At 31.6% G+C, this 14,783-nt stretch overlaps 2 protein-coding genes across 3 annotated transcripts; both read left to right on the top strand.

Moving 5' to 3' along the window:
* Positions 1-2,317: 2,317 nt before the first annotated feature.
* Positions 2,318-4,386, top strand: LOC108337858 (rho GDP-dissociation inhibitor 1). Its single transcript, XM_017574461.2, has 5 exons — positions 2,318-2,854; positions 3,212-3,278; positions 3,461-3,679; positions 3,756-3,880; positions 4,079-4,386. Exons 1-5 carry the CDS (start codon positions 2,648-2,650, stop codon positions 4,151-4,153), a joined length of 693 nt encoding a protein of 230 aa, XP_017429950.1. The 5' UTR covers positions 2,318-2,647; the 3' UTR covers positions 4,154-4,386.
* A 4,298-nt stretch (positions 4,387-8,684) lies between these two features.
* Positions 8,685-10,957, top strand: LOC108338617 (fasciclin-like arabinogalactan protein 7). Of its 2 annotated transcripts, none has more exons than XM_017575607.2 (2): positions 8,685-8,833; positions 9,867-10,957. In XM_017575607.2, the coding sequence occupies exon 2, from the start codon at positions 9,925-9,927 to the stop codon at positions 10,696-10,698; it is 774 nt and encodes a 257-aa protein (XP_017431096.1). In that variant the 5' UTR covers positions 8,685-8,833; positions 9,867-9,924; the 3' UTR covers positions 10,699-10,957. The 2 variants fall into 2 exon arrangements, with proteins under 2 accessions (XP_017431096.1, XP_017431095.1); XM_017575606.2 differs by having other exon boundaries at positions 8,781-8,934.
* Positions 10,958-14,783: the final 3,826 nt, after the last annotated feature.

Genomic DNA, 14,783 nt, shown 5'->3' with positions numbered 1-14,783 from the left:
CAGACCCTGACGTAAGTAAAGCAACAAACCGTCGTTCACCTAAACAATGTGGGCCTTGGTCGGCTGGTGGGCCATTAGGTCCATCTCAGTGGGCCCATCTTAGTAGGCCCTGCCAGGTGATTCACATCTGGTACCGAAGTTTCCCCCAATCGCTACGTGACACGTGGAAATCACACACCGACCTCTACTTCTCCTTTTGATTTTGATGTGATGAGATGAGACTACATTTGTAAAACCAAAGTTCATGAATGATGCCACCATTGACATGTTCTGTTGTGTTTCGTATTGCACAATTGTAAAAAATGTGTGCGTTAATTTGTATGAAATGTCAAATAAACTCCTAAGTATTGTTTAAATTTTTTACTATTTTTATTTGTATTTTCACACTTTTTTTTTATATCTCTATATTTTTTAAAATTTTAAAATTGTCCTTTATAATTCAAAAGACCCTATATTTTAAAATCTGTTAAAAAATATTTTTTTAAAATTAATTTTAAAATTTATTGAAAGATTTCTTAAATCTTTAATCAATTTCGAAATTTATCGAGAAAAAACGTAATTTCGAAACTATTTTCGGAATGTGAAAATGTAAGAAGAAATGTGTGAAAATGTAAGAAAAACAACCATAAATGTATTGAGGGAATTTTTAGAAATTGTGAGAAGAATTAGTGATAAAGAGTTAATGAAATTGTAGATGCTAGTGGCTCCAAAATAGAATGATTAGGCCTAGGAATTAAAATTTGTGTATCACATCATCTTTCACATTGGAATTATTTACCTAACAAAGACATACATAACAGTAACTCTTATAGCTGTAAATCTGGAAACAGACACATGAAAAAAGTTATTGCCAAATGTGTTTGTCCAGGGCATGAATAGCTGCAATAATGCCCTCAAACATTACCGAACAATCCGTGACTCCAAAAAAATAAAATTAGGTGTCATTTAATATTTTACCCTCTGTTTTTTAATTTTTAATTTTTTATTTTTTATTTTTTTCGGGTAAATTTTCCAAAAATACGTGAAATTTTCGAAACAAACATTTTAAAATATACTAAATACTTTTTAGAACAATTTTTTTCACAAAATCCAATGTTTTTATTTTTCTCTTTCTCCTTCTAAAGAGTGCAGTAAAAAAGAAGACACGGTGGTAACAATAGTTTTAGTTGCAATGGAAACGTAGGGTAAAGAAGAAGAATATTTTAATATGTGATTAATGAAGTGAAGAAGGTAATAACTATGGGTGTGTAAATAGTAAAAGCTTGAAGTGTTATTCACACCTCATATTTGCTCTTTTCTTTTTCCATTTTTATGTTTCTTTGTACACTTCAATTTTACTCTTCACACTCCTCATTTTATATTATGTTTTATATTCTCCAAACATCACTCACTTTCCCTCCCAGCTTCACCTTGCTTTTTTGCACAAATTTTACAAAAACTATATGTTGTTTTATTTTAATATATATTATCAAGACTAGTTATGTAATGTATCTCTACACTACATTTTTTCCATGGTGTAAAGAGGATCACATTATAAAAACTTGTTTCCAAAGTATTAGAACATTATATTTCACAATACAAATTTTTATGAAGGATATTTTCGTATAAAAAATGGGACAGTGTAAAAACAAAAGTGTGGATAGAATAAAAAAAACTCTTATTTTTTTGGATAACCCCAATATCCCTTTATCAAAATCCCAATACAAAATCACCATATTAAGAATAACATTAGAAGTATCGATAGAAAATTGGAACAAATTATACTTGCACTTTGAAAATTTAGGCAAATACTATACTTGAATTTCTTTTTATTTTAACTCTACAAAAGATGTACAAATTAATAAATTATTAAATCATTGTGTTATAGAATCAATTTTGAAAATTATCCTGAATAAGTATATTAAACTTACTATTTTTCTACATTATTAATTGATCAATCATGTTCAAGACACTATTACTGAAAAAAAAATCATAGAAAGGAAGGAACTCATTCAATGAATACAATATGTAAAAAAAAAGAAAAAATAAACATTTTATAATTTGAAGTAGATCATAAGATCAGTCTTTGTTGCGGGATGGAGTTTCTAACCAACCCATTATTCTCTCTCAAGAAAAATAGCAATGAAATTATTTAGAAGAAAAATATATTTTTAAATTGATGTTGTTTATCAAAAAATAGTAAGATAATTTTCTTAATCCAAAAAACTAATACAAAATTGAAATTAATTTTGAAGAAAACATTTCGTGTCCTCTCGTCAAACCGATAATAAGTGAACGTTAGCAAAGATTTCGGATCACCACGCGACCATGTCCTAAAATCACCCATAAACATCTCTTTCCTCCTCAAATATTGACCATCTGACCACAAAAAAACACGCTACCAGACAAATATGTCATTTTTCCTTTGTCGTCTCTTTCCTTTTTTGCTTATAGTTAATGATCATTTTTGGGTTTTGGAAGACACAAGCTATAATTGTTTTTTTCAGCTCCACTAATCCCTTCAAAATACTTTTGTATTCTTGAATTGCATAGTGTTCATTTTCTCTATCCCATTTCTTTGGTGGGATTTCATTCACTATTCTTGTCCCTTGTGACGGTTGATGAGTTAACCACCTTCCCTGTTGGAGCTGTATCGGGTTCCAAGAACATGGGGTTCGATGAAAACAAAGAAACCGGCGAGAACAGTGAGGCAACAGATCATGAAAACGAAACTCACAAAAACGAAGGTGAGCCCGTGAGCAGGCAAGTGAGTGAGGCTTCTATCTATGCAACTGAAGAAGAAGAGGATGAACCCGGATCCAAAATTCAATTGGGTCCTCAATGCACTCTTAAAGAACACCTCGAGAAAGATAAGGTTTGTTAGCATTCCCACACAACAAAACAATACAATCGTTTAAGTGGGGTTAAGTTAGGTTTAAATCTAATTCTTAACATGGGATCAGAAGTCTATTTGGCTCGACATATTGTTTTATCCACTGTCGAGTTAATATGGGACCATCCGTTAATGTTTAGTCTCATGCCCGATATATATATATACATTGACGAGTGAGTGTGTTAGTCGATTAAAGATGAGATCAATTTATAATATATAAATGGTACAAAGCCTACTTTAAACCGGTTTTGTGAAATCGAGTTAGGTTTAAAATCTATTTTTTAATCGATTATGTGTTTTCTGTATCATTTAATTCACTTTCTTTGGTTGGTTTCATAGGATGATGAAAGTTTAAGGAGATGGAAGGAGCAACTCCTTGGAAGTGTAGATGTGAACAATGTTGCAGGTTTTTTTTATCTCTTAATAGCCTTTTTCTCGTGTTTAAGATCAGATGCATTCATAACACCCAAAGGAATATTGACATCAGAGTAGCATATCTGAGATAACTGTTACAAAGTCTGCAACATAGGTATATATATCAGTTTTTTGAAGTGCTAAAATCGATTATGACTTGATGTTTGTTTCCAGAAATTTTGGACCCTGAAGTGAAAATCAGTAGCTTGTCTATTGTCTCTCCTGATAGAGATGACATTGTTCTTCCCATTCCTGAAGATGGGAATCCAAAGGGTTTATGGTTCACTCTAAAGGAAGGTAGTCAATATCGGTTGAAATTCACCTTCCAAGTGAACAATAATATCGTGTCTGGCTTAAAATACACCAACACTGTTTGGAAGACTGGTGTGAAGGGTAATGATTATTCCTTTTCTGCTTCATTCCTGTTGAAACTTGTGGCATGCAAAGCTGACAATGATATTGGTTTCAGTGGATAGCACAAAAGAGATGCTTGGAACTTTCAGTCCTCAACAAGAGCCTTACACACATGAGATGCCTGAAGAAACCACACCCTCTGGACTATTTGCAAGAGGATCATATTCTGCAAGATCAAAGGTAATATCATCACTCATACATTCAACTTTCCACCTCGTATCATCACTTGTATTTGTTGGAATTTCCACGACGCTCAGATATAAAACCAATTTAAAGTACATAAGTGACTACAAATATCATGTTTCGATTGATTTCGTAGAATTGAGATAGGTTTAAGTCTACGTCTTAACGTAATATTATAATATTTTCCTTTTGCAGTTTCTTGATGATGACAACAAATGCTACTTGGAGATCAACTATACTTTTGATATTAAGAAGGAATGGGCGGCTTGAACATGGTGCCAATCTGCCAAATTTGCTTCTGCTTCTCCATTTAGTCAAACATATTCTTATTTTTATTCTATTGACTTAACAGTTCATATATCTATATCTATATAATGGTAGTTTACTGAATTCTTGTTTGTACTAAAATATTCAGTTGTATTTGTTTTGTATTGACTAAAGAGACAAAGCCAAAGAGCATTCTTTTGTAACTTTCCCAATAAACATGCCTTAATTTTATTTCATCTGTTCAATCGTGTTATGATCTTTTAGGAAACTCAGTTTAGAACCAGTTTTCACGTTCCTTATCTTCAGTGATTTGTGATGACTCATTGCAGTTGTCTATCTTCAAGCCTTACAGTTTAGTCATGTCTACTGAGTCTATAGATGAAATTTGGCTTAAAAATGATCTTAAACTGGAAAAATATTTTGGTTTAATGATAATTAATTTAACAAAATATACGTTTTTTTGGTAGAACGAAGTTAAGTTGATTAAAGAATTGACCTGGTTTAATGTTTCATAATTTAAAAGAAAGAATTGAACTGTATCTAGTTTCAAGCAAATAGATAAAAGATAAGGGGGAAATATGTATCAAACCATGCTTGAATAAATTCCTAATTTTTTAATCTCAATTTACAAAAATTCCACCTTAATATATTAGTTCCTAATTCTTTAATCTATAAAGATACCATTTGTAATTTATTTTACTCATCAAGATAATATATATAAATATATATATATTAAGTGGTTGACGCATCAATGAAATAAGTTTGGCCTACTGGTATGTGTAATATGTTATTTTATTTTTTTTGCATCAGATTAGTTTTTGTTCGTTTTGGGCCTGGTTACGAGGCCCATAGGCTATGAAAGGTAATCGGGTCAGTGTTGCATGCATAAGCTCATTCTTCCTTTCTTTCTTTCTCTCGTTTTTTTCTCTTCTATTTTCGAAAACCCTAAGGGAAAGGGGATTTATTCTGGGTTTTAAATCTTTTTGAAGTCATTATTTTCCTTAAACTCTAGAGATAAGTTCTAATATAATCTAAAATAAACTTCAAATTGTATCTTTAAAGATGAAAAGAGATAAAATTTTAGAGATAAAAACTAAAATTAACATGAAGTCTGTGTAAATATAGAGATTAAAAAAGTAATTAAACATGAAATTATTAAAAGAAAAAAGATGGTGAAAATGTGAAGTGGGTTCCATTCCTTAAGTACTCAATCTAGATTTTTGTTTGAAATTTATCGAATAAGTGTGTTTCTTACCTTACAATTATATTTTAATGTAGTTGTTTAGATAAATTTGTGGGATAAGTTTTGGTTTTGTTTTTTCATTAATGTTTCGGATGTGTAGGGCTGTGCTGTTCTAAACCTTCCTGTTCTCCTTCGGTCTTGTCTCGGCGGCGGATCCTCTTCCCAAGCTTTGACTTTCCTCTTGATCCGGAGGGGTGGAGACCTACAAAAGATTCTCCGATGCCAAAGTCAGTTTCAGAGCAATGGCTTTTCTCAAGGGATAGCAATAAATGTGCATTCAATGTAACCTATCTACCACTCACCGTGAACCTGTATTTATAGTTTTCGCTATGGGCTTGGGATTAGTGAAAAGTTAATCACGGCCCAATCAGCCCAATAGCTCCTAATTTCTACTTACCTCTAAACCAGGTCGATTTACCTAAGCCACAGTGATTAGTGATTTGGCCGGTCAGTGTGATATGGGCGTCCGCCCGAGTGATACGGGCGTTCTTCTTTCCTATGGACGACTCGGGCACTACATTGGGCGGACGATCCTCTATGCGGTCGCCCGACACTTCGTTGGGCGGACGATCCTCTATGTGGTCGCTCGGCACTTCGTTGGGCGGGCGATCCTCTATGCGGTCGCCCGGCACTTCATGATACCAGACGTTTGCACTTTCTGTGAGCATGGAGAGTGCGGCGCTGTCTCGTGGTGATGGAATTCCTTGTGAGTTCTTCAAAGTTTCTCTTAGAGATAGAGGTTCTACCCAGGTGGTCGGCGTAGGCACCGAGATGGTTGGACGACCTCATTAGTGGGCGTCCATACGTGCTACGCCGGACATTTGCTGGTGTAGGAGCGTTTATACGGAGTCTAGGTTCAATCCGTACCTATTTGGACGGCCAAGACTAGGGCGGTCTTGCATTTGTCTGTGGCGGGTGTGACATGGGCGTCCTTTGGGCGGCGCCCGTCACGTCATGGGCGCCCTTCGTACGGCGCCCGGCTCTCCCTGGTACAATTAATATTATGAATACATTGTCGTATATGAAACTATAAGAAAAAAAAATTGTTAAAACATTATATATGTTGTTTTTCACGTAGTAAGAGAAAAGGGAAATATATTTGAATTTGAATTTTAAATATTTTTCATATAAAATTATAAACTATTTACTCAATTAATGGCTTTAGTTATAAAATTTTTTCTTTAGTCTATCTAGTTAAGAACATTTCTTTTTGTTTTTATATATATTATCTTGATGAGTAAAATAAATTCATTAAGGTTAATTATGAAAAATTTGGAAAAATTGAAGGTTCAGGGAGAAACCATTGGAGGTGTAGGGAAAAACCTCCCTCTCTAATTATTATACTCTTAAATAATTATTAACTATAGCTTTTAACGTAATAATAAATACTCTATCCAATGAAGTTGCATTGATATCTTCATTTTATTTGCGTTAAAAATAAGCTTATGAAATAATTTGTAAGATGACTTTTCCCAACATCAATAATGTCAATTATTATAGAAAGATAATTGACTAAAGTTTGAGTAATAAACCTTAAGTAAAAATTTCAATGAAGACATTTTATTTTCTTTAGCTTATCATATAAAATATATGCACTTTATAGCCACAAAATGGAAACATGCTATATTTTAGAATTTAAAGGACACTGGAAACAAAAGAGTTTGGAGACTTAATAAATTGAAAGAATAATTAACGGAAAGTATTTATTTAAAATATATATATATATATATCAAACTCACCTTCATATTTCGTAAGATAAACTGTAAAATTTTATTTAAGCCTTGTGTACTAAATAAATCCTATAATTGGTAACGTATTTACTAAGATAAACTTATACGAGGTGGTTTTTTTTGGAAGTTGCAATCAAAACATAAGATAACATAGTTTATTAATACTAGTTCGTACACATTTATGGTATAATTTAGATCATAAGGTTGTTACATTCATTTATTTTTATTTTACATTGTAAAAAACTCAGTAGAAACAAATTGTTTTTGTAACAACAAACGTAAAAAATGAACATAAAATATGCCATAAAAAAAACAAATCGAGTGTCTATATTCTTCACGAAGTATGAACAATTTTTTAATCCAAGGTTATATACCTCGTCTTGCTACAATTAATACTAAAATTGATGGCCTCTTACGCCAACTTAATTGACAATGATATTTCAAGAAATATAATTTGCTTAAATTGTTGTATTTGACATTATTTTATTTTAAAAAAATACGATGGAGTCCCTTGAAAGCAATATTATTCATTCAATCTCTATGTAATCATTTTTTAACAAAATGATATGTAACAAATCATGAGATCCATTTAGTTCAACAAATAACAAAATCCTTGTAAATTTTACAATTACTCGTGTATAAATTACAAAATAAGAACAATGGCGTTAATATTACTAAATTTGGTAAATAAGATCTCATTTAAAAATTTAATTATGTAAACAAAAGTAACATGTAATAAAAAAAATCACTACAGATCAAGACAATATACCGTGAGTATAATCTTTTTTAATTTAAGAACATAATAATTTTGCGTTTTGTATTGTTTACATATCTATATTTTGTGGCGATCTTAGGTAATTTAATCCAAACAATTCGGCAATTGTATTAATTTTTTTTATGTCGGTATGTTTTAATTGTTACCATGTTTAATTTCACCAAAAGCTATCATTCTTGTGTTGTGAACGTGATAAAAGAATTAACGATCACTTTACAAAGAGTTTAAATTCATTTGCTTTGCACAACAACATACGAATAATTAATTTATTAAAATAGTCAAAAGGGGCGAAGAACAAGAGAGAAATGTTGATTTCCTATGCAAAAAGATCCAAACTTTTTTACTTGACTTAATGTGTCTCTTGAAACTACGGTTACCCATTAATGAAATATGAACAACAAATTTCCACACATTCAAAATATGTATACTTTTTACATCACACCATGAAAGTTTTGATATTAGATTTTGTGGAAAAAGGGATATTGATAGAGTTAGAACATCTAACCATGAATTGGTTCTTGTGTAGTAGGATGTAGTTTTGTAGGCATCTAGGAAATGTGGTTTGTAGTGGCATGGTGAGATTTGAGTATGGCAATGGTATGGCTAAATGTCAGCTTCATTTTTGGTGATGTAAAGAAATAAGTAGGAAGCATTATGTGTGTCGGTTAGGAAGATGAAAAAATGGGAGATGGAAAATTGTGGGGTAGAGTGCAAGGTTGGTCTATGATGGGCTAAGGAAGTAATTAGTTAAAGCAGATATAGAAAGGCCACCATACAAGCCTAGAAAAAAGTGTGTTCCAGATATGCATTTTCCATTAAAGTATATTATATCTTCACACAACAAGTAGAAGTTCAAGTAGAAGTAGAAGTAGAGAATATAACCAATTTGCTGTATCCAATACCCTTATCTCTCTCTCCATCTTCCCTTCCAGCTGGTACGTACCCTCCATTTCATCTTTATATACCCTTTCTCCATTTCTCATTCTTCGTCCTTCACATTCTCTCTCTTTCTCTCTCTGAATTCCTCTTTTTTCAGGTCTGTGTTCTTCTTCAATCTCATGCTCATGCATGTATTTGCTTTAACTTTGTTCTTTGCTTTAACTTTGTTGTTCTGGGTGTCCCTCAATTAATGGTTTGGTGCAAAAGTTTTAGCTTTTCTTGCATTTCACATCTGAATGTCATTTTTGTCTTGTGGGTGCTTCTGATTTTGGATCAGCTACTCTAGATCTGTCTCATTCCGTTATGGGGTTCGGGGGGAATGATTTCAGCTCTGCCATTCTGTACTTCACTTCCCTAACTCACCTACATTCACCAAGTTCGGAACTTTGTGGGGGAATTGCGCTTCCAAAGGATTCATTCGCTTTGCCATGGGACCATCATGGTTTTCTTTTAGAAACATATAAAAAACTTTCGATTATTGTTTCACTAGGTGTCTTAATCTTCAATTTAGCATTTGGAAATGTACTGTTCCGGGACTCGCATGCTGTTCTGAATTTAACATTTTTCCGCTGGTGTGAAGCAAAATTAACACATTTGAAGTGCTCCTCGGTTCTATTGATTTGCTGTAGTGTATATATCATGCTCCGATCTGAAATTCCCTCTGCTCGTTGTGGTTCAATTTGCATTGCTAGATCTTCCTTTGTGCGTTTCATATTCTGTTGAATGTTTTGTCTTTTGTTCTTGTATGTTAACTTTTGTAAGATCTGGTTGCAGCCATTACGTTGGTTGGTCTCTAGATATTATTAGTAAGCTATAGACAACTTTTCAGTGAGATGTGATGTGAAGAGAAGGATTGGTAGAAAAAATTAAAGGATTTATGATTGTTTATGTTGTTTATTCATTAGAGATTGAGTTTGAACTAGGAGTTCATTTTCTATTCTGCATTATTTAGCTTTTTACAAAAGGTGGGGTAGGTTTTGTTGAGATGGGATCTAAGTTCTAACCACTGTGGAGCATTTTTTCTCATAGGAATTTGGAGAGACTTTTGATATTGCAAGGGTAGGATAAATCAGCATCCAAGGAAATTATGGAGTTTTCTACGCTTTTCATTATCAGCAACATGATGCTGCTTCTCAGTTCAGCATTTGCCAAAACTGCTAGTCCTCCCTCTCTGAGCCCAACTCCAGCACCAGCCCCAGCACCAGACTTTGTGAACCTTACTGAGTTGCTCAGTGTTGCTGGTCCATTTCACAAGTTTCTTGGATACCTTGAATCCACCAAAGTGATGGACACTTTCCAAAACCAAGCCAACAACACCGAAGAAGGAATTACCATCTTTGTTCCTAAGGACACTGCCTTCTCATCTTTGAAGAAATCTGCTCTGTCCAATCTCACCTCTGACCAGATAAAGCAAGTGATCCTCTTCCATGCCTTGCCTCATTTCTATTCTCTGGCTGACTTCACAAAACTCAGCGAAACCAGCTCCACTCCCACATTTGCTGGAGGGGATTACACTTTGAATTTCACTGATAATTCTGGGACAGTGCTCATCAATTCAGGATGGTCAAAGACCAAGGTGAGCAGTGCTGTTCATTCCACAGATCCTGTTGCTATATACCAAGTTGACAAGGTGCTACTTCCTGAGGCAATTTTTGGCACTGATATACCTCCAGCACCTGCTCCAGCACCAACTCCTGATATTGCCCCAGCTGCAGATTCTCCCACCGAACACAGTGCAGACAGCAAAGCATCTTCTCCATCATCTTCTCTTGATGCCTCCTCTTCTCACAAGCTCATCATCAACTTTGGAATCTGGGCCAACCTTGTCCTGGCATCTTTTGGTGTGCTGGTGCTCTTCTGATGGGACTCTTCCTGTTCAATATTTAATTTAGATTATGTTTATGTATCTACATTTGGTGCACTTGCTTTGATTTGAATCCATTTTTTTTGAACATAAGTGTTATTCAATATCTGTATGAATGTGATTTCTGCTGTTATACTATTTTTTTAAAATCTCATAGCATGTGGTTGCCATGTTATGTGGTTGTTATCTTATGACTGTATCTACCCTTTTTGGAGAGTTTTAATGCCATCACTTAAAGTTAAAGTTTATTCCTCAAGTTCAGACTCTATTCCCTAAAGGGATGTTTCCTGAAAATGATAATGGATTGACTGATTCACAATAACCCTTTTTATCGTTCTTCAATTAAATTAAAAATGAACATTTTTTTCCTATCCTTGTGGCATGTGTAAGTGGAAGTTTTCGTTGCAAACTTGCTGTGCTAGGTTTTGTAAGCATAATTTATTAAAGTTGATAGTTCCTTGACGAAAAAGAAAGCTTGATAATTATCAGATGCTAAAGTAATATTGGCCAAGATATCTTTGCAATGTCATCATCATCTTCAAAGTAATTGCAAAGATAATTAGGAAGTGGTTAATTTGTACTGTTTTATTCAGGTATACATAAATTCAATAACAGTCATATCAGAGGTGACTCACTATGAATAAAAATAATTAAGGATGATCATGAAAGGCCATCATGCGTCCAAACACTTATTTATATATTTTATTTATATATTTTAAATTGATTTTATCTCTAATTGATACGAGACTTTGTTCTTATTTCTAATCGATATGAAATTTTTTTTCTAATTGATGTCAGACCTTCAGATAAAGTGAAACTAATGTAGTTTTTTGGTGATTTAGAATTTTGTATTATTTTACTCTTTGAAAATTGCAGAAGGGTTTGTTTTAACTTTGAGTTGTGGTGTATACAATGATGTTTTTGAACAAACATCTTTAATAATGGTTAATGTCTGGTTCATCATGACTTGAACTGTTAACCATTGATTGAAGGCGTGAAGTACTATTATCAAATCTATAAGATCCCATATTTAGCTTTGAAATCATTACAATTTAAAGGAAATAAAAGGAGATAAATAAATAAATAAAAACTCAGTATTATTTTTAATTTGATAATAAAGAAAAACTACTGTTACTTTATTGATAACTTAGAAAAATACGAACGTCTCTGTTTAAAATTAGAATATGATACTGTTTTTCCTCCTCAAATGAAATTGTCCTGTTCTTTCCATGAGAAACTAATAACGCTTGGGTTTGTCCGAATATGTTTGTTCTGTAATGAAAATTAAGGTCCAACATAACGTGTTTTTTGGTGTTTGTTTAGACTTTTTTCTCACCTATTAATTTATTTGAAGATAATTTTCATATTGCAATACATAAAATAAATAGGCTGACAAACCAATTTTTAAATAGGCCCTAAATAAAAGGGTCAAATTCTTTCAATAATAATATTTTTTGTTCAAATTTATTTTATTTATCATTGAGTTTTTTAAGTTATAAAATATTTAATATAGATTATATGTATGTTAATATCTGAATCTTTATTATATTTAAATAAATAGATCAGTCTATCACACTTTCTTATAAGTCTAAGCCTAGTTTATTTGATTAAATAAACATTTTTTAAAGTCAAAGCTCGAACTTTTATTATTAAATAAGTTAGATCAGATCAGATCAAACTTCAATTAAATTCATTAAGAAAGATTTCAAATGTTAAAACACAATATGGTCTCGTTGTCCATATATTTTAAATATTCGAAGAGTATTTTTTTATGGGACGTATTTGATTTGTAATGGTTAGAATTAGAGCTGTCAAAACTGATCATTTAGCCTGATCCGATCCGATTCGACCCATCACGGATTGGATACTTAGTGAGTCAATCCCAACTCATTTATTAACGAGTCAGAAAAATTTGAATCAAACCCGACCCATCATGGGTTGGTGGGTAAACGGGTTGACTCATTGATTCACTTAATTATAATTTTTTTAAAATAAAAAAAATTACAAATTTTCTATAATTTAAATTTAAACAAATTTCATTCCCAAATTTCACTCACAACATGAGTGTTTAATTAATTTTGAAAATAAGAAACTTAAATAATTTTTTCAAGCAAAAAATAATAATAAATATTTATTTATAAAATTAAAATTAAATTTTAATAAAATAAAATTAGGGAGGTGGGTTGGTGGGCCAATCCGACCCACCACAGGTTCAGCCTGTATGAGCCGGGTTAAAATTTGACTCACGAAAAAAAAACAATTTCAAACTCAACCCAGCCCAAACCCATGTGGGCCGGATTGACCTGCAAGTTGTGACCCATTTTAACAGCTCTAGTTAGAATAACGCTAAGTACGATTTTTTTTTTTCAACATTTCCTCAAGGGTGAAATCAATCCATAGTATTTTTTTGAAAACAAATCAACCTACTTAACAAATCCTAGTCAATAAAAGAAACATAAAAGCAAAATAATTTTAACAATTTTTATCATTCTAGGAAAATTTTGACCTTAGTATTATGATACTCCTTGATAGGGTAATAACCTTGATGAATATGATAAATTGAAAAAGCTCTAACAATATATTCTTTTGAAGGTGATTACTGTTGAGAGAGCGATAATTTAGATATTTTGTTGTGTGTTTTTAGAGATATGAATGTTTTTGTGTTAGAGGGAATGCTAGACATAAATATATTATATTTTTATTTATTTTAGTTAATAATTTACTGTAAAAATATTCTAAAATAATTATAACTCATATAAATATCATCTTATATTACTTTTAACATCAAAGGCGATTTAATAATTTAACTTTTTAATTTATTAATATTTTTTTAATCAATCCCAATAGCCAAATTTCTCACAAACATTCATAAATTTTATTTTTAAATCCACTCCTAGATCACTTTCAAATTTCTTAAAAAAAAAAATAACAAAAACTTTACCAACAAATCTATAATTTCTATCCCTTACATTATTTGTTCCAACATAACACAATCTAAGATCATTTTATTAATTAGTGTGCTTGCATACGTAAAAGAAAAGTAAAGGCATCGAAATTAACTATTAAATTTGTATGGACAACCAATGATGTTATACTTAAAATAGATTTCACAAACATGATTATGCATAAAGACAAAATGGATGAATATAACTACTATGGAATAGAAGCAATAAAATAATAACATCAATTAAACGAAAAAAATAAATAAAAGTATTTAAAAAATGTAAAAAATCACATTGATTCTATTTAACAAAATTTAAGAATTAATCGAATGCTTAAATTTTAACTGACAAAATATTTAACAATATAAAGTATTTTAATTTTTATGTAAAATGAATTGTTCCATTCCAATGATCTATCTAAATTCAATGTTACACATGTTTGTACGGTTAATTTGAGATGAAATAATTTAAAAAGACAATTTTAAAATTGACATATTTGTTTTGTATGTCTGGAAAAAGTGGTAAAAACTCACCTGCGGCCATGTTTTATTTCCTTTCATTTTTCTCTTGATTGGTAAAGTGCTAATGATGGTTTGTTTTAAAATAATTCTTTTTTTTTACAATATAAAAAATAAGAATTAAGAAATACTCTTTTTATGTAAAAAAAAAGTGTTTTGTTTGAAAGTTTAATAAGAGTAATTTCGTCTGAAAATTAAAAATGTCAATAATGGTATGTTAGAATGTGAAAGCAATGAGATAGTTAGGAGGTTGGACCATAATGTATCAAGAGGTTTAATGCAACCACGTAATCAAGTTTATTATCCCATGCATACCCTTATTTCTTTGCAAATTTATTTTTTTCAACTATCTTCATTGCTTAACTATAACATGCTTCCTAGTTTAACATCAAATCAGAAAAATACAATTTTTCGAATTGATGTTCGTGTTTATACGTAGTTTTCGGAAAAATATATGTTCAAACAAGTTTTGTTTTGTATATTTACTCGATACCTTAGTCTCAAAGATAAACGTGCAAATTGTTAAGTGTTGAAGTATATATCAAGGAAAGCGAAATAAATGTCGGTACGAGGTTATATTTTTTATGATGACATGTGTGGAGTAAACCATTAAGTATTATTA

This window comes from Vigna angularis, chromosome 7, assembly GCF_016808095.1.
Source record: "Vigna angularis cultivar LongXiaoDou No.4 chromosome 7, ASM1680809v1, whole genome shotgun sequence".
In the NCBI taxonomy this organism is placed as follows: Eukaryota; Viridiplantae; Streptophyta; class Magnoliopsida; order Fabales; family Fabaceae; genus Vigna; species Vigna angularis.
Note: the sequence above shows the minus strand (reverse complement) of the source record. Positions and strands in the feature narration are given on the sequence as shown.